At 48.3% G+C, this 23,128-nt stretch overlaps 2 protein-coding genes across 2 annotated transcripts; one reads left to right on the forward strand and one right to left on the reverse strand.

Annotated features, from left to right (window-relative positions):
* Nucleotides 1-896: 896 nt before the first annotated feature.
* On the reverse strand, nucleotides 897-22,859 carry LOC147630645 (peptide methionine sulfoxide reductase A5-like). The gene is made up of 4 exons (XM_086810577.1): nucleotides 22,431-22,859; nucleotides 1,726-1,838; nucleotides 1,495-1,639; nucleotides 897-1,280 (listed from the first exon to the last, which is right to left on the reverse strand). The coding sequence occupies exons 1-4, from the start codon at nucleotides 22,719-22,721 to the stop codon at nucleotides 1,074-1,076; spliced, it is 756 nt and encodes a 251-aa protein (XP_086666703.1). The 5' UTR covers nucleotides 22,722-22,859; the 3' UTR covers nucleotides 897-1,073.
* Nucleotides 8,749-11,353, forward strand: LOC147630646 (uncharacterized). The gene has a single exon (XM_086810576.1). It carries the CDS (start codon nucleotides 9,141-9,143, stop codon nucleotides 11,079-11,081), a length of 1,941 nt encoding a protein of 646 aa, XP_086666702.1. The 5' UTR covers nucleotides 8,749-9,140; the 3' UTR covers nucleotides 11,082-11,353.
* Nucleotides 22,860-23,128: the final 269 nt, after the last annotated feature.

Here is a 23,128-nt window from a genome sequence, read left to right on the forward strand (position 1 = left end):
TTGATTTTTAATTAGCATTGTAGAGATTTCTTATAAAAAATTCTCTTAGACTTCCTAAATTTTTTGAGTATAAATCCCATCTTTTGGAGCCCTTGTTGCAATTGTACATATCTTTGGGTGAACTCGACAAGAGTACGCAAATGTTCTCTTCAAGGCCAATGTACTTTTCCATGATGTACTTTTCCATAAATTATCTATATTGAATTTTCACAATGGGTAAGCTAAACACTAGAATTTTGGAGTGTTAGTCACATACTCATGTGCACTCATGAGGAAATTTTATATTCAAATGTTTTGAGATACCTCCCTTATGGTAGCAGCTCTTTAAGAGAAAGATGTGATGAAACTTATGAATTGGATGATATTATTTAAGCTTCGCCACAAAGAACCACAAGATTCTCAAAAAATCTTGGGCCATTTCTTTTACAAAACGCCTTAGAGTCACTTAGAACTCACATAAACCAAATCTCCTACCTTGAAAGCCCTAGGTTTATAATAGGGTTCATGACTTATATAGGTCCATCAACAATTACATATCATCTTCATAATGGTTTATTAGCTTTCGTCTATGTGGGCAATCTTGATGTACCTAGCTTAATATTGCAAAACTTGACTGTCAGTAATAGAGCTAGCTATCAATGAAGCACATGCACAGATATTTCCATTTCCCATAGAAACACATGGTACATATCTAACCTTTTTAGGCCAGTTTTTTTGTTAAAGAGAGAAATGTAATCTTAACTTCGTGAAAGAACACAAGCTTTAAACCATCATTTCACCATGCATAAAATAGGCTACGAGTTTCTATCGATCAGCTTGTAATGGAGTAAGAACAATCAAGAGTGAGGTTGGGATTGTAAACTTGAAGCGCATGCACACAAATCAAAAAGATAACGAGATAGAAGACATTAGAAGTACAGCAAAAAAACGTCTTGATTTGTACAAACTAGTCCCCGCAAAAATGAAGTGCAAGAGGGAAGAACAAAAGTTTCCACTTCTCCACGAAGAAGCATTTTAGTGACCTCCAGATACAACAACACATCAGCGGTGCCGGCAACATTACAGTTTAGTATTTACCTGTGTAAGATCCGTTGTAGATTTGCCCTGCATTTTAAAAAAGTGTCTATCATATTGTCTATATCTTTTTTGGTAGAAAGAGAGCACATGCCAGCAGCATATGCATTCAGCCTGGTGATCAAATGAGACCGGGTAAACTCTTCGTCTATTGTCATACTCCCAAGCAGCTGCATAAGCTGAGATTTTCTTCTTAGTTCAAACTTCTGCAACATGTTTCCAAATTGTAGTGGTTAATGCTATCTGCATTTTGAGCTGTGCATTATCGAGTACTAAATTGGGTTGAGGGGGCGATCATCATCCTTTCACCCCCCCCCCCCCCCAACAAACCAAAAAAAGGGGAAAAAAACACTAGTCAAACAGCATCAATTGATACCAGTTTGAGCCAAACCAGCCAAATGCCCAAGTTCTAGACACTACCTGATGTTCCAGCTCTGCAGGGAAGAAAATGCCTGCAGGCTCTATTTCTGTCGTCAGAAAGCCATCTATTAGCTTCGCTTCCTCTCTTGCTTTGCTTAACGAGGCAAGTTTCTCCTGTTCAGGTCCTTGGAAAAAAATAGCAGACCTACATCATACAACCTTTTCATCATTGAAACCACTGCCACAAAAGCTCATGATCTGCCTGTGCATCCAAGTCACAAGAAGCCCTACCGGTATTGATCACCAACGTCGGGGCCTTGTCCAAACAATTGGGTCGGATCATGGTTTGACCAAAAAACATCCAACAGCTGTTCGTACCTTATAACTAGGGGGTTGAACTCTACCTATATCTCCCACATGATTGAAACAAAGTCAGCAAAAATAATTTACTCCACCTAGAAATTGCATAATTAGTATAAAAGTAACATTAATCTTAAGAATTATAGGGTTAAGCATGATTGGAATAAAAATCTCAGTAATTAAGAAATTAAAAACTACCTCAAATCTGCATGAAAAAGTAGATTCAGCAATGAGAAGGCTTTCTGCATAGTTTTCCTGTCTTGACCCCGGAAAGACTTACAAGAAGAATAAGATTACTTTCATGGATAAAGATAGAGAGCATGTTCTTGGTACAGATGCTCCAGAGGATTCTAACCCCTGAGGCGTACTTGCAGGCCTTTCACTTGAGGACAATTGTTAAGTCAGGGGAGATGTTGGCTTTTCTCGATTCGTCCCCGATCATATTTGTTAATTTTGTGAATTGATCAAGTGGTATGACCCCCAAAGTCTAGGCGTGTTAGCTTCAGTGCTGAGCTAGTGTTAGCTCTAGTAGTGGGCTAGTGGCTCAAGTGGTACTACTCCCGGAGCCAGGTTTGGCAAGATAGATCAAGCGGTATGATCCCCGGATCTATACCAAGTGGAAGATCAGGTGGTACGTTTCCTACGTCTTGAGGATCAAGTGGTACGATTCCTGGTCAGTTTTGCTGTATGATTCCTGGACTCTGTGGGTCATGTTGTATCTCTTGATGAGTGTACAAGGAGCACAGCTGATTTGAGAGGGGGGGGGAGGGAGAGAGAGAGACGTTGACCACCAAGATCATCAGCACGTTTAACAAGATTTAATAAGGGGATTAAGGGGAGCAAACAAGAGTCATGGTAAGCATATTTTCATTATGAAAAATGGTCTTTTCTATGGGAGAGGTCCCCTTTACAAGGTGTGGGTATAGGCTGCCACCACATATGCCACATGTCAACATGTTGTGCCAAGTGTCCCTAAGAGGTGCCACCTTTACACATCATTGCTTACATATGGCCCTTCTAAGGGGTTGTTCCCATACAAATGAACACTAGCGGTTGTTTACACACACTAGAACCACTTTATTTAAGCCCTAAAACAACGGAAGCACATTGAGGTGTAAGGTACACCGGGAATGTGCCAACTGCACCAAGGATGTACTGGATTTAAGATGTCACGATCGAAATGCACCAAGGTCTAGATGTGTACTTAACTGAGCTTCACTGCTCCAGAAGATGAGCACCTAATTGCTCTGAAATGTGTGCTATACTAGCAATGGGAAGTGTGCTAAACAGCACTGAGATTGCACCAAAACAAGAGTGCCTAGGATCTCCCACTTCACTGATTTCCCCTTATAAACAAGAATACCCAAACATGCAGCACATAAGCTTTGAATTTGACAAAAATGATGTATGCAAAAGAAAGCCCCAAAATATACGACTTCTCTGAACAAGATGCTGGTGTGTATCGATCTACCTCTTCTCTCTTCCCCACAAAGCACAAAGGTACAGAGGCTCTTAATGAATACCTCTGTAAATGTGCAAGCGGCAAAAGTTCAAAAAGGCACCAAGAACCCCTTGGATGACCACTCAATGGCTAGAAGGAAGCTGAGACAACCACTCGATGGCTGAAAGGCGGCGATATCTCAGAGTCGTGAGCGCGGGCGAAGCTTGATGGTCTCAAAGCCGTGAGGCTGGGTGGAGGCAGAAAGGAGCTGAGACACCAGTTGAGCTGGTGCCCGACAATGGCCAACACAAGCTGACTGCCGGGTGATGGTCTGCGCAATAACGCCGCCCATCAAGGTGGCACGACTAGGTGGCAAGGGCTTTGAATCGACGGCACGTGGCTCTGGATCGGCAGCAACCGGCAGAGTTTGGCTCTGAGCGGTGGGGCGGACAGCTCTGGATCGGCGGCGACGGCGGCTGCATAGCTCTGATACCAACTGTTGTATCTCTTGATGAGTATGCAAGTGTACCTTAGAGGTGTCACCTTTACACATCATTGCTTACATAAGACCCTTCTAAGGGGCTGTTCCCACACATAAATGAACCTACACACTAGCAGTTGTTCACACACTAGAACCGCTTCATTTAAGCCCTAGTTCACATGCAAACAAGTGCTAGTTTACACAACCACCTAGCACCTTTTTATTTACTAACCCATCACACATTTTCACTACCATGAATGTAAATATTCCCAACAGGTCAAGTGGTACGACTCCAGGACCAAAGTTAGATGAGCTCGTGATGGTACAAGCATTGTAAACGGGGATTTCTTGCATGAGTGTTTTGCACTAGCATAAGTGTGTGACACTAGATTTATGCTTGAGCATGTGTATGCTATGTTGCTACCAGCTTGGTTTATTTATGTGACGTCTTGAGACGAGCCAAGGACGCCTAGAACTATGCAAACCCAAGGCGTGTGGAGTGACTTGTTTGTTGACAAGTTTATGTGTTGGCTTTGAGCATGGAAATTCCATTAAAAATGTTGTAAATTCCTTTTAGTTTTGTAATCCCACTTTATAAAAGGCATGGACGAGCACTTTTATTCTAAGAAGGTTGCCCATGTCACTTAAGTGTGGGCGCCTCTTTTATTTTTAATTTGGTAAGCCTGAAGTTTCATATCCATTGTACCATGCCGATAAAGCTTTTATTAATAAAAACAAAAGCTAGCATAAACTTTTATTCCCATGAAAAGCACCTTGCATATATATATCGGCTAAGCCCCTTCTAAAATCATCATCGAGTATTGTAAGCGCTTCAACGTCAAGATCATCAACTTCAGCAAGAGAAAAGCGCTGCACACCCTCTGTACAGAATCCATATAGCAGGCCGTACCAACCCAGACCTGCTGTCCTGTAACATGCGGAAGCGCGGTGGATAAGATCAGTAACTTCAATGTTCATAAACTCAGCAATCATTCGCAACGAAGACAACGCACAGCATAGAGAGAGGTGTGCAAATATATATATATATATAGAGAGAGAGAGAGAGAGTTAGAGAGGAAGAGAGAGGAAGAATTGGACACAGTTCTGGGTCCCGAATACCCTCTTTAGGGCCCCCACCACAAATGATGTATTTGCTTTATAAGAATGATGCAAATTCTGCAAATAAAATCTGGTTCTTGACCTACACTCTTCACCTTAGCACTCCCCTTGGCTATCTTGGCCCTTGGACTACAGCAACCCTTTGTGAATTATGAGATACTTGGACTGGTTTATGCTCTACCTATTTAAAGGTCATGAACATGCTAGTCGGCTGGCTTTCCTCGTAGTATCGGAAGTTGGTTGGTTCATTGATCTGGTTGCTGAACACCAGATTGGACTTGAGCTTCTCCGTGGGGCTGTTGAGCTCTTTTATGCAGACACCATTGAAGTCTCATTGGGACGCAGGATTGCGGATCTTGCGGTATCTACAGAGTACGAAGGATCTAGGACTCTACACAGGAGGGGATGGAGTCAAACTCCAAGGTTGGAGTGACTCAAATTGGGGAGGAGATCCAGACACGAGGAGATCTACTTCAGGTTACAGTTTTACCCTCGGCTCAGGAGAAATTTTTTGGAGCAGTAAGAGGCAACCAACTATTGCCCTATCTTCGACAAAGGCAGAGTACCGGGCTGCTTGCGAGGTTGTGTGGCTGCGGAGGCTGCTAGGCGAGATTGGGTTTCCACAGTCATCCAGTGTGATAACCAGAGTTGTATAGCTATTGCTCGGAACTCGGTCTTCCATGCCCGGACCAAGCACATAGAGATACAGTATCACTTTGTACGTGAGAAGATCTTGGCTGGCGACATCTTGCTACTTTATTGTTTGACGGAGGACAATGCGGCGGACCTCTTCACAAAGTCTCTACCTTAGGCTACGCTCAGGCAGCACTCCAGCTCCCTAGGGTTGATTTCACAGCCAGGAGCTAAGAGGGGGTGTTCGAAGTCATCTCCTGTCTTTATCAGACACCACGGCCTCTGTTGTGGGTGTGCCCGCCCTTTGTAGGTGTTTTCTCATTTTTCCTCACTCCCCGTAATTTTTTCCCCATTTTTTCCCAGTTTTCCATGGCTTGGGTGGCTGCCCTGTGATGGCAGCATGTCCTAGTAGCTGGCCGACTGCATGGGTTCATCACCATGAGCTGGCCGACTGTTCATTCAGGTCCACGACCTTTCATTGCTGCTGGCCGACTGGTGCAGTTTTCTAGTCAGGGAGAATATAGTCCCTGTCGGCTGCCCCTTCTACTGGCCGACTGCTCACTTGGGGACCCATAGCCCCCCTTGCCATTGGATCTTGTAGCTAGATGCAAGGGGCCCTAAGGAAGCACGTAGTTGCATGCAGGATTGCATAGAGTATTGTCATGTGCAAGACATGCACGGCTAATCCCAAGCTAATCCTGAGGAGAGCAACCAGATAAAGACTAATTAGATGTTTTGGCAAAGGGGTTTGACTAGTGGTGGACATGATGCTGTCGGCCAGCACACAAAAGAGGAGTAGGTCCTGTCGGCTGCAACATGTGAATTATCTTGTCCAGGAGCTAGCTGACCAGCAGTCGGCCAATTCACTTGGTCACCACAAGGCCTATAAACAGCATTGTTGCTCTACGTATTGACTCATTCAGCCCTTGTTTGGCTGGGTCATAGAACTAGGCATAGATTAGGTATTTTCACCTTTTCATTGAAGATGGCTAGCCAAGGGCTGCAAATCTGATGTATCTTTTTGTACCATATGATATACTCAATACTCAGCTATCTCTCTCTCTCTCCTCTCTCTCTTCTGTTTGCGTTTTTGCATCAGCTTGATCCAAGATGTGTTTAGGGCTGAAAGAAAACTCCCATAGCTTCCGCATGTAGCATTGGTATCAAAGCATCAGGCTCAGCCAAGCTAAACATTGATTCAGTCCCAAATGAAGGTGCGCAAGTCCAAGGTATAGGAAAGTGCACAGGTCCGAGCCCCAAGGCAAGGAACACAAGACAGGGAAGAACTCCCAGGAGCTTGGTTGGTGGTGTTCCACAAAGCTTAAGGGGATGGCAGTCCTGTGAGTTGGGTGCCACTTGGGGCACACCAAGAAAGGCTTTCAGGCAACGGTTCCAAGGTAGGTTGATCCTCCAAGAGGTGGAGTGAGAGTGTCATACTCATTTCTCAAGAAAGAAGACCAAAGACAATGTTCAGGGACAAGGCAAGAACGGAATGGACACTGAATGGAACAGATGCATAGATCTTCATCAAAGTTAGAGTGGATTTGGAGACCGGGCCGGGTGTTCAGTGGAAAGGTTGCCACATAGGGAAGGATGACAAAGTTAGAGTGGATTTGGAGACCGGGCCGGGTGTTCAGTGGAAAGGTTGCCACATAGGGAAGGATGACAGAGGGACTCTGGGAATAGAGAATGGGATGATGCCAGTCATCCAAGAACACAGATTGGAATCCCGTCATCAAGTTTAGCAGAGGGGAATGTCATGTGCAAGACATGCACTGGCTAATCCCAAGCTAATCTTGAGGTGAGCAACCAGATAAAGACTAATTAGAACCATAGATTTGGAGCATTGGTTGCTGTTTTGGCAAAGGGGTTTGACTAGTGGTGGACGTGTTGCTGTCAGCCAGCTCACAGAAGAGGAGGAGGTCTTGTCGGCTGCAACATGTGAATTATCTTGTCCAGGATGCCGACCAACAGTCGGCCAGTTCACTTGGTCACCACAAGGCCTGTAAATAGCATTGTTGCTCAACGTATTGACTCATTCAACCCTTGTTTGGCTGGGTCATAGAACTAGGCATAGATTAGGTATTTTCACCTTTTCATTGAAGGCACCCAAGGGCTGCAAATCTGATGTACCTTTTTGTACTATATGAGATACTGAATACCCAACTCTCTCTCTCTCTCTCTCTCTCTCTCTCTCTCTCTCTCTCTCTTCTGTTTGCGTTTTTGTGTCAGCTTGTTCCAGGATGTGTTTAGGGCTGAAAGATGACTCTCAGAGCTTCCGCATGTAACAAGTATAGGGTTCTACCCAATACTTAGGCCATGTGGGGCAGCCCATGGGCCATGGTTTTGGCCCATGAAGCCCCATTACATGTGTGGCCAGCCCTAGGAGGCTCGGGCAGCATGGCAGCCAGCCAAGGGGTTGTGGCCCAGTCAGCCAGCCCAAGGAAGGGGCTGCACAGCCAGTCGGCCAGCCCCTAGGCAGCTAGGCAGTCAGTCGGCCAGTTCTAGAGGCTGCACAGCCAGGCAGCTAGGCCATGCACGGCCAGTAGCAAGGCAGACAGCCCTGAGAGCGGGAGAAGGCCCCATGCTGCCATGCATCAGTGATCCTCAGTGACATGCAAAATCGCTCCCAAGCTACAAGCTCCGTGCCGTGCACTGTAACATGACTGCCTCCCACCCTATCGGCCGGGTCCTCAAGCATGTTGAAGTCTCCCCCGACACACCAACGTGCGGCCTCTGGCAATGCATCCGTAACCTGGGTCCAGAACTCTGCTCTAGCACTAGCATGGTTGGGCGCATAGACGTTGAGCACGCCCAATAGCTCATCATGCATCCTCAGAATGACATACTGTGCTCTACTGTGTTGCAGGAAACGTGGGACGAAGGATAGGAAACGTCGTTTCCACGTTTCCCAAGCAGCTACGCGCTCCCTATAGCTGGAAACGGCTGGGAAACGCTTGATTTTAGTACTCTCTTTTAAAAAACACGTGGCAGGCCAAAAAGCGAAAAGAGCAGCTGCGAATTGAAAAAAAAACGAACCGGGCCCAATATTAATAAAAAACGAATTCGCCTTCAAAGCGCCGCGCCCTGCACACACTCTGCGCAGAGTTTATGAACCCACAAGCCCACAAAGAGAACGACTGAGCCAGAGCATTCCACGCTACACATTCTGCAGGTTTATCGTGAACCTTGAAAACGAGGAGCCCGTTTTTTTTTTAAGCCCATTTGTGGATTTTTTTTAAAAAGCACCGTTTTAATAAAATTAAAATTAAAAAAAATCAGCTGAGCCTGCGCTCTCTGTGAGACACTTACGCGCACACAGCTCTCTCTCGTTCCCCCCTCTCTCTCTCTCTCTTTACCCCCTTCCCACCCCTTTCCATGCAAGCACAGGAGGAGCCCCCTTGCCTTTGCTTAAACTGTGCACCCCAACCTCCTTGCATTTGCTTTAACTGTGCGCCAAGAAGGACCATTTTCGAGCCTTGCAAATGTCCCCTTGATCCTAAATACCACCTTACTCTCGCAGATGCTATTCGCCATAGAGCCTTAAAATGCAAATGCATCAATCTAGTTTCTGTCCCTGAGTGGCTTTGCTCGAAACAGCTTCAATTGGAGCAAACTCGCAGGCTTAGAAGGAGAAGAGCCCCTCTTTTTTGCTAACTTCCAATTTCAACCATGTTCTCTTCTTCTTCTTCTGTGGTCCCCCTTATCACGCCCTTCAAGCCTAAAGCACCTCATGCTCCCGAGCCATTGTGGAAGTATGTGACTGAGAATGCAGCATTTGGAAAGGGGGGCAGCAAGAAATGGGAATGTTCTTTTTGCAAAACAAATTTTGCAGGCTCCTATCCGCGAGTACGGGCCCATTTACTCGGCATCAAGAACCAAGGCATCCAAGTGTGCTGCAAGGTGTCGACTGAAAATCGAGCAAACATGACTCGAGAAGACCATGAGAGCGCTATCAAGAAGCAAAAGACTGGCAACAATCTAGTCAACAAGAAGCATACAATGCAACCGTCCGTGGAAGGTATGTTCAAGAATGCATCTCGAGAGGAAGTAGATGAGGCCGTTGCTCGATGCTTTTATGCATGTGGTATGCCGTTTTATTATGCACAGTCTCCTTATTTTCATGACATGGTGGGTGCAATAGCGTCTTTTGGTAAGGGTTACAAAGCCCCAAACTATGAGAAGCTTCGCACCACACTCTTGGACAAGGAAAAAGACAGGGTTTGCAGTCGTCTCTCGGGGGTAGAGGCTTCATGGCCACACTTTGGGTGCTCCATTGTGTCTGATGGATGGACAGACACCGCAAAGAGGCCCTTGATTAATTTTATTGTCTCCAGTGCTCGAGGTGTGGTATTCAAGAGATCCATCGATACATCTGGGAGCCAAAAAACAGGGGAGTTTATTGCAGAAGCTCTTTTGGACATCATTAGGGAGGTTGGTGTGGACAATGTGGTGCAAGTAATTACGGATAGTGCTTCCAATTGCAAGCTTGCAGGTCACTTGGTGGAGCAAGCATATCCCCATATTTTTTGGACACCATGTGCAACTCATTGCTTGAATCTTCTACTGAAGGACTTGGTCCTAATCGAGTGGATGGATCGAGCTATCACCCAAGGCAAAGAAGTCCAGCAGTTCATTTCGAATCATGATGCAACAAGGGCCATGTTCAGCAAACACTCCAAGCTCAAGCTCATTAGGCCAGGTGATACTCGATTTGCTTCAAACTTCATGATGTTGCAGAGATTGGAGAAGGTGAAGAGTCCCTTGAAGCAGCTAGTCACAAGCGAGGAGTGGGATGCATGGAAGAGAAACAACGAGTATGCTTTGCACATAGAGATGCAACTCTTGTCTACTTTTTGGGAGGACATAGAGAAGTATGTCAAGGTCTTGTGGCCGGTCATGGCAATGCTTCGTATGGTGGATAGAGATGAACCGGTCATGGGTACGGTTTATGAGGGCATTGATCAGATGCTAGAGAAAATCAAGGAGATATTGAAAGAATACATAGATGGCAACAACGAGTACGAGGAGATTCGGGTACTTGCACAAGAGCGTTGGGAAATGCTTCATTCTCCTCTTCATGCAACAGCTTATGTCCTCAACCCAATGTGGTTTACGAAGCGACCATACAAGGACAAGGATGTGATGAAAGGGTGGAGAAAGACGTTGGATAGGGTGGGCAAAGATGAAGATGAGAAGACAGAGTACAAAGCACAATTGTCACAGTACATTGGACTACAGGGGGATTTTGCAGAGTCTTCAGCTTTAGCAGACATGCAAAAGCTTTCTCCTATTGCATGGTGGGAGAACTATGGTACAGGTACTCCTATGTTACAGAGATTGGCTATTCGTGTCTTATCTCAAGTATCTAGTGCTTCAGCATGTGAGAGAAATTGGTCCACCTATGGCTTCATACATTCCATGAAGCGGAACCGGCTGGGTCATACGAAGGCAGATGACTTGGTCTTTGTGCACAGTAATCTTAGGCTCATATCACGGAAAGAGCCCTCTTATTCTTCAGGTCCATGCCAGGCATGGGATGTATTAGAGGAGGATTCTATATATGAGTGTTTTGAGGATCAGTTTGAAGATGAAGGTGTACTTCCCATGTAAACAATTTCTATCTTGTAGAATGATTGATTAATGAAATTCAGCCATGATGGTCTTCCATTGTTCTGCTTTGTTTTTCATCTTTTAATGGTGCTTACCGGTCAATAATTGAATTTGTACATGTACTTTAATTTTTTTGTAAAAAGATATATTTGTACTTCTATTTTTTTACCTTAAACTTGAGCCTACCCCCGACGTTTCCTAGTAATTGAGTTTGGCGTTTCCAAACGTTTCTCGGGTCTTGCCGTTTCCTACTAGGAAACGTTTCCTGCAACCCAGGTGCTCTACCAGGTACAATGATCCCTCGATCCACAATGGCCTGCCGCCATACATCTGCAATGACCATGCATACTCCTCCCTATCCACCCAAAGGACCAAACCCTGCAGACCAAAAGGTGTCCCATCTACCAGGCATCACCGAACCATATCTCCGGATCCTGCTCTCACCTAAGTGGTGCTCCTGCATCATCAAAATATCAATGCTGCCACCAACCAAGCATCTCTGAAGCTCCTGCCTCAAGCAACCACGATAGCGTATATAATGTGCTCCGCCAAGGCCCTGTACATTCCATGAGATGATCCTCATGGATGACCTGCTGAGGTGGATGCTGTCTCAGCCGTACGACGGGCCTTCGCAAGCGGCTTGGATGGAGAGTACTCCCCATCCGAGCGGCTGCGAATCTGCCCACCCGGTGTACTGCAAGAATCACAGATCAGGCGCCAGTGGCTGTGTCCCATGGCGACTGCCTCCCGCTCAGACAGAGCAACCTCGTGTATACATACATATCCAGGGTCGTGTGCTAAGTCTGCCACTATGCGAACGACCAAATGACGAATCCCTGAGGCATCCACACTCTCGGGATCCAAGAAAAAATGAGCCAACTCCCCGGTCTATCACATCTGTCACCTCCAGATCGCTCACATGGTGAGAAAACTCAACTGCCTGAGTCTTCAAAGTGCTAAGAGCGAGCTCCAGAGTCCACTCCCGGTCGCATGGGCCACAGAGAGGGAACGAGAAGGCCACCGCCGAATCAAGTGTCTCCTCCCCGTGGGCCAGAGGAATCACTACATGAACTCTGATGGGTGCTGGCTCATGGGAGCCCTCTGCTCCAAAAAGCCATGTGAAGGAGTAATCAAAAGCCTCCGAGCGCTGTCTAGTGCCGAGGCGACTCAGCCGACTGCGGATAGATGATATCCGTGAAGCCCGAATCGGCATGGTAAGTCTCCTCTGCGGTGCTCGAGCAAGGTCGGCGCTCAGAGCCCTCCGGACTGCAGGTGAACGCTAGGGGACTGCCAGGGCCTCCCGGGGAGCTGAGGCGGGCGGGGCCTGAGCAGGTGTCCCGGAGGCTGGCTGCCGAGCCGCATCTGTGGGCGGGCCATCAGGGGCCTGCTCTACTGCGGTGAAGGTCGGGGTCTCATCAGGCCTTGGCCAGATGACCGACCTGCCTGCAAATAAAGCACTGGTTCGGGAGCCCCGAGAACTCCACTCTCTGATCAATCCATCCCCCCCCTATCCTAGGTAGCTGAATGACCTTCGGAAGGGAGGAGATGTCAGACACCAAAACTCTGACCGAAGGTAGCCCAGCTGCTCTGGCCACCACTGAAGCTGCTGTGGGGCCAGTCTCTAGCACCGAACCCACCAATGCTCCTAGCCTAGAAAGGAGCGGAAGGTACTCCCGACGGAGTCCAGGGAAGCAAACTGTAACATGGAAAAGGCGCTCTCCCTGCTCGGCCGCTGCTGGGTCAAAGCCATGCTGCCAAGGTCTGAAGAAAGCCCGAGCACCCCTGATGTCAAGGGGACTCATGGCTAGGACCTTGGCCACGCTCTGGGCTGTCTCGAACACAATCTAGTAATGTCCACGGCCCAATAGCTCAACGTCCAGGATCTTACCCACATCGCAAGAAGGCGGGCCTGGAGAAGATCCTGGATCTCCCCTCTGCTGGGGCGAGTGCTGACTATACAGCAGATGGTGGAATGAGCCTGGAGGCGTTCCACCTATGCGGCGAGGCTCGCTTCCTCTTCTGGCGAAAGAGAAAGCCTGATGGGGGTGTCCTCAGGGGCGGGCGAGGGGGCTGCGGGGGAGTCCCTCTGAGGCGGGGCGGGAGGAGCCTCCATCAATGTCTAAAGCTATGTCGAAGGCGGAGCAAATGCGGAGAGTCCTGTAAGAACCGAGCTGCACACAAAGGACGGAGGGGGAAGGCGGAGGGCAAAAAGGAAGAAAACCCTAGGGGGGACGGAAAAATCACGAAAAGGAAAAAGGGGGGGGGGGGGTTGTCACGTGCATCCCGCACTTGGATGCCACGTAGACATTTCTGTACAGAAGGTGCAGGACCTGGGATGGTGAACTGGTCCCATGTGAGCCCAGTCCGGGATGAGTCAGCCAGGGATCCATCTCAGTCGTCCGAGGTCAGGTGTGCATTGTCCTGCACATGAAGCAGTGCCAGTCCCCGCTGTGAGTCTCCCTCTGGAATGATGTCGGATGTGCTGTGTATCTGGTTTGCAACTGGATGCCAGACATCTGTAGGCATGTAGTTTGCATGAAGAGATGGGGTCAGCCCATAGGGCTACCCCAGGACAAGGGTTTGCATGTGCATACTTAGATGGGCATGGGGGAGGTGTAGAACCACCCCCAAGGGGCCAGGAGGGCCCAAGACTTTGCCCACCAGCCAAGGCAAGGGCTGGAGGGGCAGTCGGCCAGCTCCAGAGCCTCTGGACAGGCAGCCGACAGAGGGTAAAAGCCCTAGACAGTAGGCAGCCAGGTGTAGGGGCAGTCCCCACAACTATGCGCAGCATGCCCAGCAGCCAGGGGCTGTCCCAGAGTCATGCGCAGGCTGGACAGGTGTGAAAACACTTTATTAAAGTGTGAACACAGATTATTACAAGACTCAGTCGTGGGGCTGTTATGAGCAGGCCGACTGGATGATAGGAGGGGTATAAAAGCCCAAGTCATAATTCATTTCATCCATCTCACAATTCACCAAGAGCCTCAAGCATTCAAGGGCCAGGATACCAAGGGTTTGCTAAAGCTAAGGGGTGAAGGACTGAAGGTCAAGGGCAGGTTTTCCAGCCAAGAAAAGGTCAAGTACTTTGTATTTGTTTCAGATTTACATCATTCTAATAAAGCAAATACACCATCCGTGGTGGGGGCCCTACAGAGGGTAATTGGGACCCAATACTGTGTCCTCTCCATCTCCCCCTTCTCTCTCTATTTTCTGCACATCGTCTTTCAGTTTTGTGCGTTAATTCCGTCGCGAAAAGAGTGCTGTTTTCTGAGTTTTGAAGTACCGATCCTTCTCCGAAGCTTCCGCACATTACAGTGGTATCAGAGCTCACTTCAAGGACGAAGATTCAGCAAAGAAAACCAGAAAATTTTTCGCTTGTGTGGTTGGTTTTTAGACGCTGGTGGACTACCCCTTTCGGAGTGACTCCTGTCCCTTGAAGGACGGTTGGTTTTTAGCCTCCGGAAGCCTCCGGAAGTCTCCCACACAGATAGTGGATGGTCAGATTGCGTTCCGGAAAGGAACTGCATATTCCCGCTATGGCGAGCTTTGGCGACGAGAGAGAACCAGAACCATGGGACCAGAGTGCACCAGGCAGCCCAGCCAGGGCACCCGGCTTGAGTGTACAAGACATGTTCCAGCAAATGATGCGAGCAATCGCAGACCAGACAACCAAGTTGGACGAGCAGAAGGCGCGGATTTTGGCTCTGGAGGAGCGTTCTCGCTCTCCAGCGTCGCGTTTTCCATCTCCTCCTCCCTCTCCTTCCGTACCCCAGATACCAGATCCTCGTCACAGGGACCCTCTCGAGGGGTCACAGCCGCAGTCAAGCTCCTTGCTTGAGATGCAGATACGGGCATTGGAGATTCGACAACGAGAAGACAAAGCCATGCGACGAGTGGAACACGAGCGTTACCTCCGAGCTTTGGACGCCAGATTGACACCGGCGGCGCCCTCGAATCATTTTCCCGAGAAAATGAACTTCAGTAAGTATAATGGTAAACTCGATCCCACTACTCTGTATTCATGGTTACATCAATTTGAAGCTTACTTTGCCGCAGTTAGGAAAACAGATATTGACAAAGTGATCTTAGCCAGTTGGTATTTGGAAGGTGAGGCCATTCCTTGGTGGACTCAGTGGGCTCATGCCCACACCAGATCAGGTATGGCAGCTTATGGGTGGGACGAGTTCGTCCGTGACCTTAAGCAGCGGTTTTTACCGCCCCACTACCTTGAGCGACTCGAAGACGAGTTCAGGGGAGCGCGTCAGAACGCGCAACCAGTCCTTCAGTTTGCCAATAGAATTTCGACCTTGTGTCTACAATTAGGCTTATCTGATGCGGACAAGAAAGGGCAGTTTTTGTATGGCCTGGACACGCAAATCCAGTGGGAGGTGCGTATGTTTAGACCAGCCACCTTTGAGGACGCACTCTCGCTTGCGCAGAGTGCAGAAATGAAACACAATGGTGGCAAGCCCAAGACTTCCCAGCCGGCTTCTCCCAAGGCTAACACCTCGGGGCGCAAAAGCCAGAACCAGACGGGGTCTTCCCCAGGACAGAGCCCGGAGCCTCTGGCTCCAAGAACTCGAACAATGCGTCTAAGCTTACTCCAGACCAGAAAGCGGAGGCAGGCAAGACAGGTGGCAAGTTGAGTGCTGAGGAGCTTGCTCAGTACAGGAAGGAGGGTAGATGTTACTTTTGTCACACAAAAGGACATACTTCTCGGGATTGTCCGAAGAAGCCTCCAAAGCCCGCCGCCGCCTCCACAGCTTCCGTGGTGAGCACAGCTCCCACACAGACCCCAGTGGCTACCCCTAGTTCTTCAAACCCCGGTGCTTCAGTTGGAGCAATTATTAGCCGGGAGCTCGAAGATAAGCAGAAGGGCGCCCATGACCAGGAGTATGAGCGCAACGAATTGCTCAAGTCCTTTGGCTACATAGGTGGCCAGAGAATCGTTGTCTTGTTTGACAGCGGCAGTACGGAGGATGTGATCACGGAAGAGGCCGCTAGGCGTGCCCGTTTCGAGCTCACTCCGGTGGACAAACAAGTTGAGGGTTTTAGCACAGGTATGACTACGAGCGTCAAGTATGAAGCTCTAGGTGCTAAATTAGTGATTCAGGGCATTGAGTTTGTGCGTGACTTTGTGGTTGCCCCTCTTGTAGGAGCAGACATAATTTTGGGGATCCAGTGGTTTCACAAGTTTCTCCCTGATGTCAAGTGGGACAAGCACACGTTCCAGATTGATCGGAATGTGTCAAACACCCCTGTGACTATTAAGTGTGAGCCAGGTATTCCAAACTTTCCGCTCATAAGCCACTTGCAGGCTAAGAGAGCAGTCAGGAAAGGCGCACATTGTGCGATGATTTACATCCAGACAGCCCAGACGGTGGCCAGTGCTTCCGAGAAGTACTCGGTTCTCCATGAAAAGTTCCAGAAGATTTTTCTTCGGGACAGTCTCCCTCCCCAGCTTCCCCCGTCCAGACCGGAGGATCACAAGATTGACCTCCTCCCAGGCTCGGAACCCCCGAGCAAGTTTCCGTATCGCCTTTCGAAGGCAATGGAATCGGAGTTGGACCGCCAACTCCAAGAATTGTTGCAAGCTGGCTTCATCCGCCCCAGCGTGTCGCCATTTGCAGCACCGATCTTATTTGTCAAGAAGAAAGATGGGTCTTCTCGGTTGTGTGTCGATTATCGTGCACTCAACAAGCTGACTATCAAGAGCAGATTCCCGATGCCTCGAATTGACTATATTCTCGAGAGGCTGAATGGAGCTAAGGTGTTCTCTAAATTGGATTTAAAGAGTGGGTACCACCAGGTTCGGATTGTTGAGGGGGACATCCCCAAGACAGCTTTCCGTACAGAACGGGCCCACTATGAATTTGTGGTCATGCCATTTGGTTTGACGAACGCCCCAGCTACATTTAACCGCATGATGATGCGTATTTTCCGGGAGTTGATTGGAGTGTGTGTGTTCATATTTTTGGACGACATACTCATCTTTTCAGCTACAGTTGAGCAGCATGACATTGATGTGGAGAAAGTCCTTAAGTTGCTGGAAAGCAACGAGCTCTATATCAATGAAAAGAAGTCAGAATTTTATCTGTTCCAGGTACATTACTTGGGATATATAATCAGTGCCGAAGGCATTCGACTTGATCCGGCTAAAGTAGCCGAGATTGTTAACTGGGAAGTACCTCAGACTGCTTATGACATTAGATCATTTGTGGGTATATGCCAGGCATATTCCACCCACATTGACAAGTTTTCTGATCTCTCGGCAGATCTCACCGATCTGCTAAAGGGAGTGAAAACAAGGAGGCAAAAGATTCGAATGACTCCACGAGCGTTGGAGGCATTCCAGAACCTCAAGGTGGCTTTGTCTGAAGCGCCTTGTCTAGCCCTTGCCTCATGGGACGAACCATTTCAGGTGATCACCGATGCGAGTAACATCGCAATTGGAGGTGTATTGCAACAGAATGGTCATCCAGTAGCTTACATGTCTCGTAAGTTACTGCCCGCCGAAAATAATTACTCAGTCTATGATCGTGAACTCCTAGCAGTCATTCAGGCCTTGAAACATTGGAAACATTTCCTGTATGGCCGTGACTTTGAGGTTCGCACTGACCATCAGGCATTGCGCTGGATTCAGACGATGCCCAGTGCACAGTGGAGTGATCGACAGCACCGCTGGAGTCAGATATTCCAGCAGTTTGGTGGCATGATTGAGTACCTTCCAGGAAAGGCCAATCCAGTGGCCGATGCTTTGAGCAGGAAGGGACAAGTATCTGCGATTCAGACCACTAGACTGGACCTTGTTGGTACAGGACTAGAAGACATGAAGCACACGTACGCGGATTCCGAGGAATTCGGTACACAGTGGGAACACGCATTGGATGCCACAGGACCATGCCATTTTCTGATACGCGATGGTTGGCTTTACTACAAAGGCCGACTTTGTGTCATGAAATCATTCCGGGCAGCTCTTCTCCATGATGCCCATGACGCCATTACAGGTGGTCATAGGGGCATGAATTCGACTCTGGAGAAATTAGAACGGCAATACTATTGGCCAAAGATGAGGCGTGATGTGTTTACTTATGTACAACGCTGTGACATTTGTCAAAAGGTGAAAGCTCCTCGTGGAAAGAAGATAGGGTTGTTACAGCCTTTGCCAATTCCTGAGGGTCCTTTCCAAGACATTTCGATGGACTTTGTCACAAATCTGCCTCCCAGTCCGAGTAAGCGTAATACACAGTGTTTGACTATTGTTGACAGGTTCAGCAAATTTGTGATGCTTATTCCTTGCAGGGCCAATGTGACCGCCGAGGATGTTGCCCAGCTTTTCATTCGGCATTGGTACCCGATTGGTGGGATTCCTAGGACCATAGTGTCAGACCGAGATGCCAAGTTTACCAGTCATTTTTGGAGGGCATTGTTTGATAATTTTGGTACTAAGTTGAATTTTTCCAGTGCATTCCACCCACAGACAGATGGCCAGACAGAGATATACAACCAGTTGGCCTTTGATGTGCTGAAGTGTTATGTCCACGATCAGCAAGGTAAGTGGGAATCGTTTTTGCCTTTAGTTCAAGCTGTGTTGAATGACTCTTTTTCTTCAGCTATTGGCAGGACTCCATATGAGGCAGCGTTTGGAAGGCCTTTCCAGTCGTTGTTAACCAGGACGTCGTCTTCAGTACCGGAGGCGAACAGAGTGACGGAGTCTTACCAGGAGATACTAGAGTCCGTCAAAGACAGATTGGCTAAAGCGCAAGAGGCCTACACTCGACAGGCCAATAAAGACCGAAGGGACATGAAGTTTTCGGAAGGAGATTGGGTATATCTTCGGATTATGAAGCAACGATTGAAGCAGGTGGGCAAGCGATGCCCAAAGTTGTCTTTCAGGAGCTTCGGACCATTCCCCATCCGGAAAAAGATTAATGAGGTGTCTATGCAGTTAAAGCTACCTCCGAGTTGGACTATGCACGATGTATTTCATGTCAGTTGGTTAAAGCCATATGCAAGTCCACCCCCTTCAGAGGTCAAAGACGAAGCGGAACCAGACATCATTGATGAAGCAGAAGTAATGGTTCCAGAACAGATCCTTCTGCACCGTTTCAAGCATGGCTCAGGCCGAAGACTACGACAGTTCCTCACGAAGTTTCAGGACCGAGGAACTCATGAAGCGGTATGGCTCGACAAAGAATTTTTCGAAGACTATCCGGCTTTATTGACAGATTATTTGGAGGCTATGCAGCTTCCGTCAAGTTAAGCAGAAGGGGATGTCACGTGCATCCCGCACTTGGATGCCACGTAGACATTTCTGTACAGAAGGTGCAGGACCTGGGATGGTGAACTGGTCCCATGTGAGCCCAGTCCGGGACGAGTCAGCCAGGGATCCATCTCAGTCGTCCGAGGTCAGGTGTGCATTGTCCTGCACATGAGTCCAAGGTCAGGTGTGCATTGTCCTGCACATGAAGCAGTGCCAGTCCGCGCTGTGAGTCTCCCTCTAGAATGATGTCGAATGTGCTGTGTATCTGGTTTGCAACTGGATGCCAGACATCTGTAGGCATGTAGTTTGCATGAAGAGATGGGGTCAGCCCATAGGGCTACCCCAGGACAAGGGTTTGCATGTGCATACTTAGATGGGCATGGGGGAGGTGTAGAACCACCCCCAAGGGGCCAGGAGGGCCCAAGACTTTGCCCACCAGCCAAGGCAAGGGCTGGAGGGGCAGTCGGCCAGCTCCAGAGCCTCTGGACAGGCAGCCGACAGAGGGTAAAAGCCCTAGACAGTAGGCAGCCAGGTGTAGGGGCAGTCCCCACAACTATGCGCAGCATGCCCAGCAGCCAGGGGCTGTCCCAGAGTCATGCGCAGGCTGGACAGGTGTGAAAACACTTTATTAAAGTGTGAACACAGATTATTACAAGACTCAGTCGTGGGGCTGTTATGAGCAGGCCGACTGGATGATAGGAGGGGTATAAAAGCCCAAGTCATAATTCATTTCATCCATCTCACAATTCACCAAGAGCCTCAAGCATTCAAGGGCCAGGATACCAAGGGTTTGCTAAAGCTAAGGGGTGAAGGACTGAAGGTCAAGGGCAGGTTTTCCAGCCAAGAAAAGGTCAAGTACTTTGTATTTGTTTCAGATTTACATCATTCTAATAAAGCAAATACACCATCCGTGGTAGGGGCCCTACAGAGGGTAATTGGGACCCAATACTGTGTCCTCTCCATCTCCCCCTTCTCTCTCTATTTTCTGCACATCGTCTTTCAGTTTTGTGCGTTAATTCCGTCGCGAAAAGAGTGCTGTTTTCTGAGTTTTGAAGTACCGATCCTTCTCCGAAGCTTCCGCACATTACAGGGGTAAGGCGGCGAGGACAAAAAGCCCCTAGGGGGGAGGCAGCAGCAGCGCGAAGAAGGGGGGCGGGGGGAAGAAGAGGCGACGGCGGCTAAAGGGGGGGCGGGGCGCTGAAGACAGACGGGGGGGGCGCGAAGGAGAGGAGCTGGAGCAGGGGACGGCGGCGCAGCAGCGCTGGGGCGCGCAGAACAGCCGGGGGGGGGGGGGGGGACGCGAAATTTGCGGGAAAGGGGGGGAGGGCGTGCAGTCAGCGCGAGCAGGGGGGGGGGGGGGGCGCGAGAGCTTCAGCAGATGCCTGAGTCTTTGTGTGCTTTCCTTTCTGTTTATACTTAATCGCAGGGTCTGTTCGCCTTGGAGCATGACAAGGCTGCTTTTCCCACCCATGGCCTGGCTGCCCTCTTGGGCACCTAGCCTGCCACTTTTGGGAAGCTCTGAGCTGCCCACTGCCAGGCCAATCTACCTGCAATCAGACTGCCATGATGCCTTGCTGCATAAACACAGGTGTCAAATGATCGTTCACGTGTATTGGCTTCTGCTTCCCAGTCTGCTCATTTTCATATGTTACCTCCAGAGGCACTGATCACCCCATCCATGTGTGCAACTAAGTTACCATGAGCAAAGCCTAGTTGTCCTGTACCCTGCTAATGAGGGCTCACAATTGTCTTTCTACCCTAATTTTCCCTATGGCTAGTGTTTACTTGTCCTCAAGTAGTCATGATACATGAAGCGACAAGATCAACCTGGTGGTAGGCCTGCCATAGGACAAGAACATAGAGAAAATTCCCTATTTTACCCCTTTCGATAATTTTCACATGCCCAGCCCCTAGGCCTTGGGTGCGTTGGCAGGGCTGCTTAGGGCTGTCCCATGAGTCATGCTGGAATTCACCCATTCTATGCTGCCTGCACGTTTCTCTTTTGGTTGCCAGCCTGTCAATCCAACTGACCGACTTGCAAATGCAAATAAAGCACAGGTGTGCACCTTATTTGTGTGCATCCATAATCTTCACTTCATTCTCTGCCTCTGACCCCTTCCCAATTAGGACTCACAATGGCTAACACTCTAACCTCAAATACTAATGACACATGCATAAATGATGCATGTGACATGAGGTCAGCTCCCCATTTTGCCTTAAAACCAGTAAAATAGCTAGTTGGCTCTGCCGAACAATTTGGGTGCCACCAAAGCTTGGGTGCCCTGCACTTTTTTAACCATGACTGCCCACGCTAGGGCTGCCCAATAGCCTGCACTGCTGCCCATACCATATATGCTGTCTAGGAAGGTGGCACTTGTACGCTTTGCTTATGGCCTGAGGCCAACCTGCACAAAGAAAGCTTGATTGCACATTAAAAAGGACAACGCCCTCCTGGGTTCAAAACCCCCCTTGGTGCTTCCTTGGTGGCATCACCTACGGGTGGATAAAATAAGCTATCTACAGAAATTTGGTAACTATGGGAGGATCTTGGACCAAAGGCCAGTTGGGGAAAAAAAAACCCAAAAAAAGGACAACGCCTTCATTATTTGCATTCACTAACTCCGACCCTCCCTGCCACATGCATCGGGCCTCAGATGCATGTGGCACCTTTCAAAGGTAGGGTAAAATCTTCATATTTAGCGGGTACTCCATCCAAATCTGCATGTTTAAGGCCAAACCTCGTTCTTTGTACGTTTTGCTCTCAAATCAACATCACACAGGCACATCATCATCTAAATCCGTATGATTAAGGCAGAACGTTGATTATGCTCTACCCCAATCGGTAAATTACTCTTACTTGTGGATTCTGCTCTATCTAATCCCTACGTAATAGATTACGCTCCATCCAAATCCCCATGATTAGGGCAAAATCCTCGTTTGTGCTGAATGACGAGGACAAAATCAGGCCGATTAGAGAGAGAGAAGCTAAGCTTACTGTTATAAAACCAGAAAACGCTACAAATGAAGAAACCTAAAAATGATGCGGAAAAAAAAAAACCTAAGATGCATGAAAGAAACTGTGCTACCTCGACTGCTTCGGCGTGATCGCCGACACTGCGGTACTCTGGGTTGGGCTTGGATCCACCAGTGTAGCCAGCGGTGGTTCTAAGGACGCCATTGAGGCACCCAAACACGGCCTCGCCCTGCCAGAAGCTGCCCAGAGCAAAAATGGCGGTGTTAGAAGAAGAAGTAGTAATCGCAGTAGTAGCAGAGGGTACAGCTAGATCAACCAATCGGATGGCCAAGACCCCCTGCAGGATCACACACTGCAGCAACCCTGTAACAAGAGAAATCATGGTCCCGTTGTTGAGCAACATTATAATTTTTTTAATGTATCAAATGCAACTTCAAATTTTCATTTTCTAAAGTATATATTTATTGTATTTTTTTCGTGCCGTATTAGCGAGGGCTCGCTTTCTAGGGATTTTTAGAGAGCTAGGGAGAGAAGGAAAACGCAGTCATAAGAAGCTTGCAAAACAAGGAGGAAGATTCATTTCAATGCATTTAAGAACTTTTCAAGGCCATTCTTCTTAAGAGGAGTCCAATAGATTCAAAGTGTACAATCCATGTGGCCATATATATAGTTCATGAAACTGTATGGAAAGACATGTACATCATGCAGTAGATTCAGAGTGTACACTCCATGTGGCGCCATATAGTTCATGAAACTGTATGGAAAGACATGTACATCATATAGCTATAGGGAAGGCCATATAGTTTATGG

The sequence above is a fragment of the Cibotium barometz genome, chromosome 16, assembly GCF_041138505.1.
Source record: "Cibotium barometz isolate CiBa-2024 chromosome 16, ASM4113850v1, whole genome shotgun sequence".
NCBI lineage: Eukaryota > Viridiplantae > Streptophyta > Polypodiopsida > Cyatheales > Cibotiaceae > Cibotium > Cibotium barometz.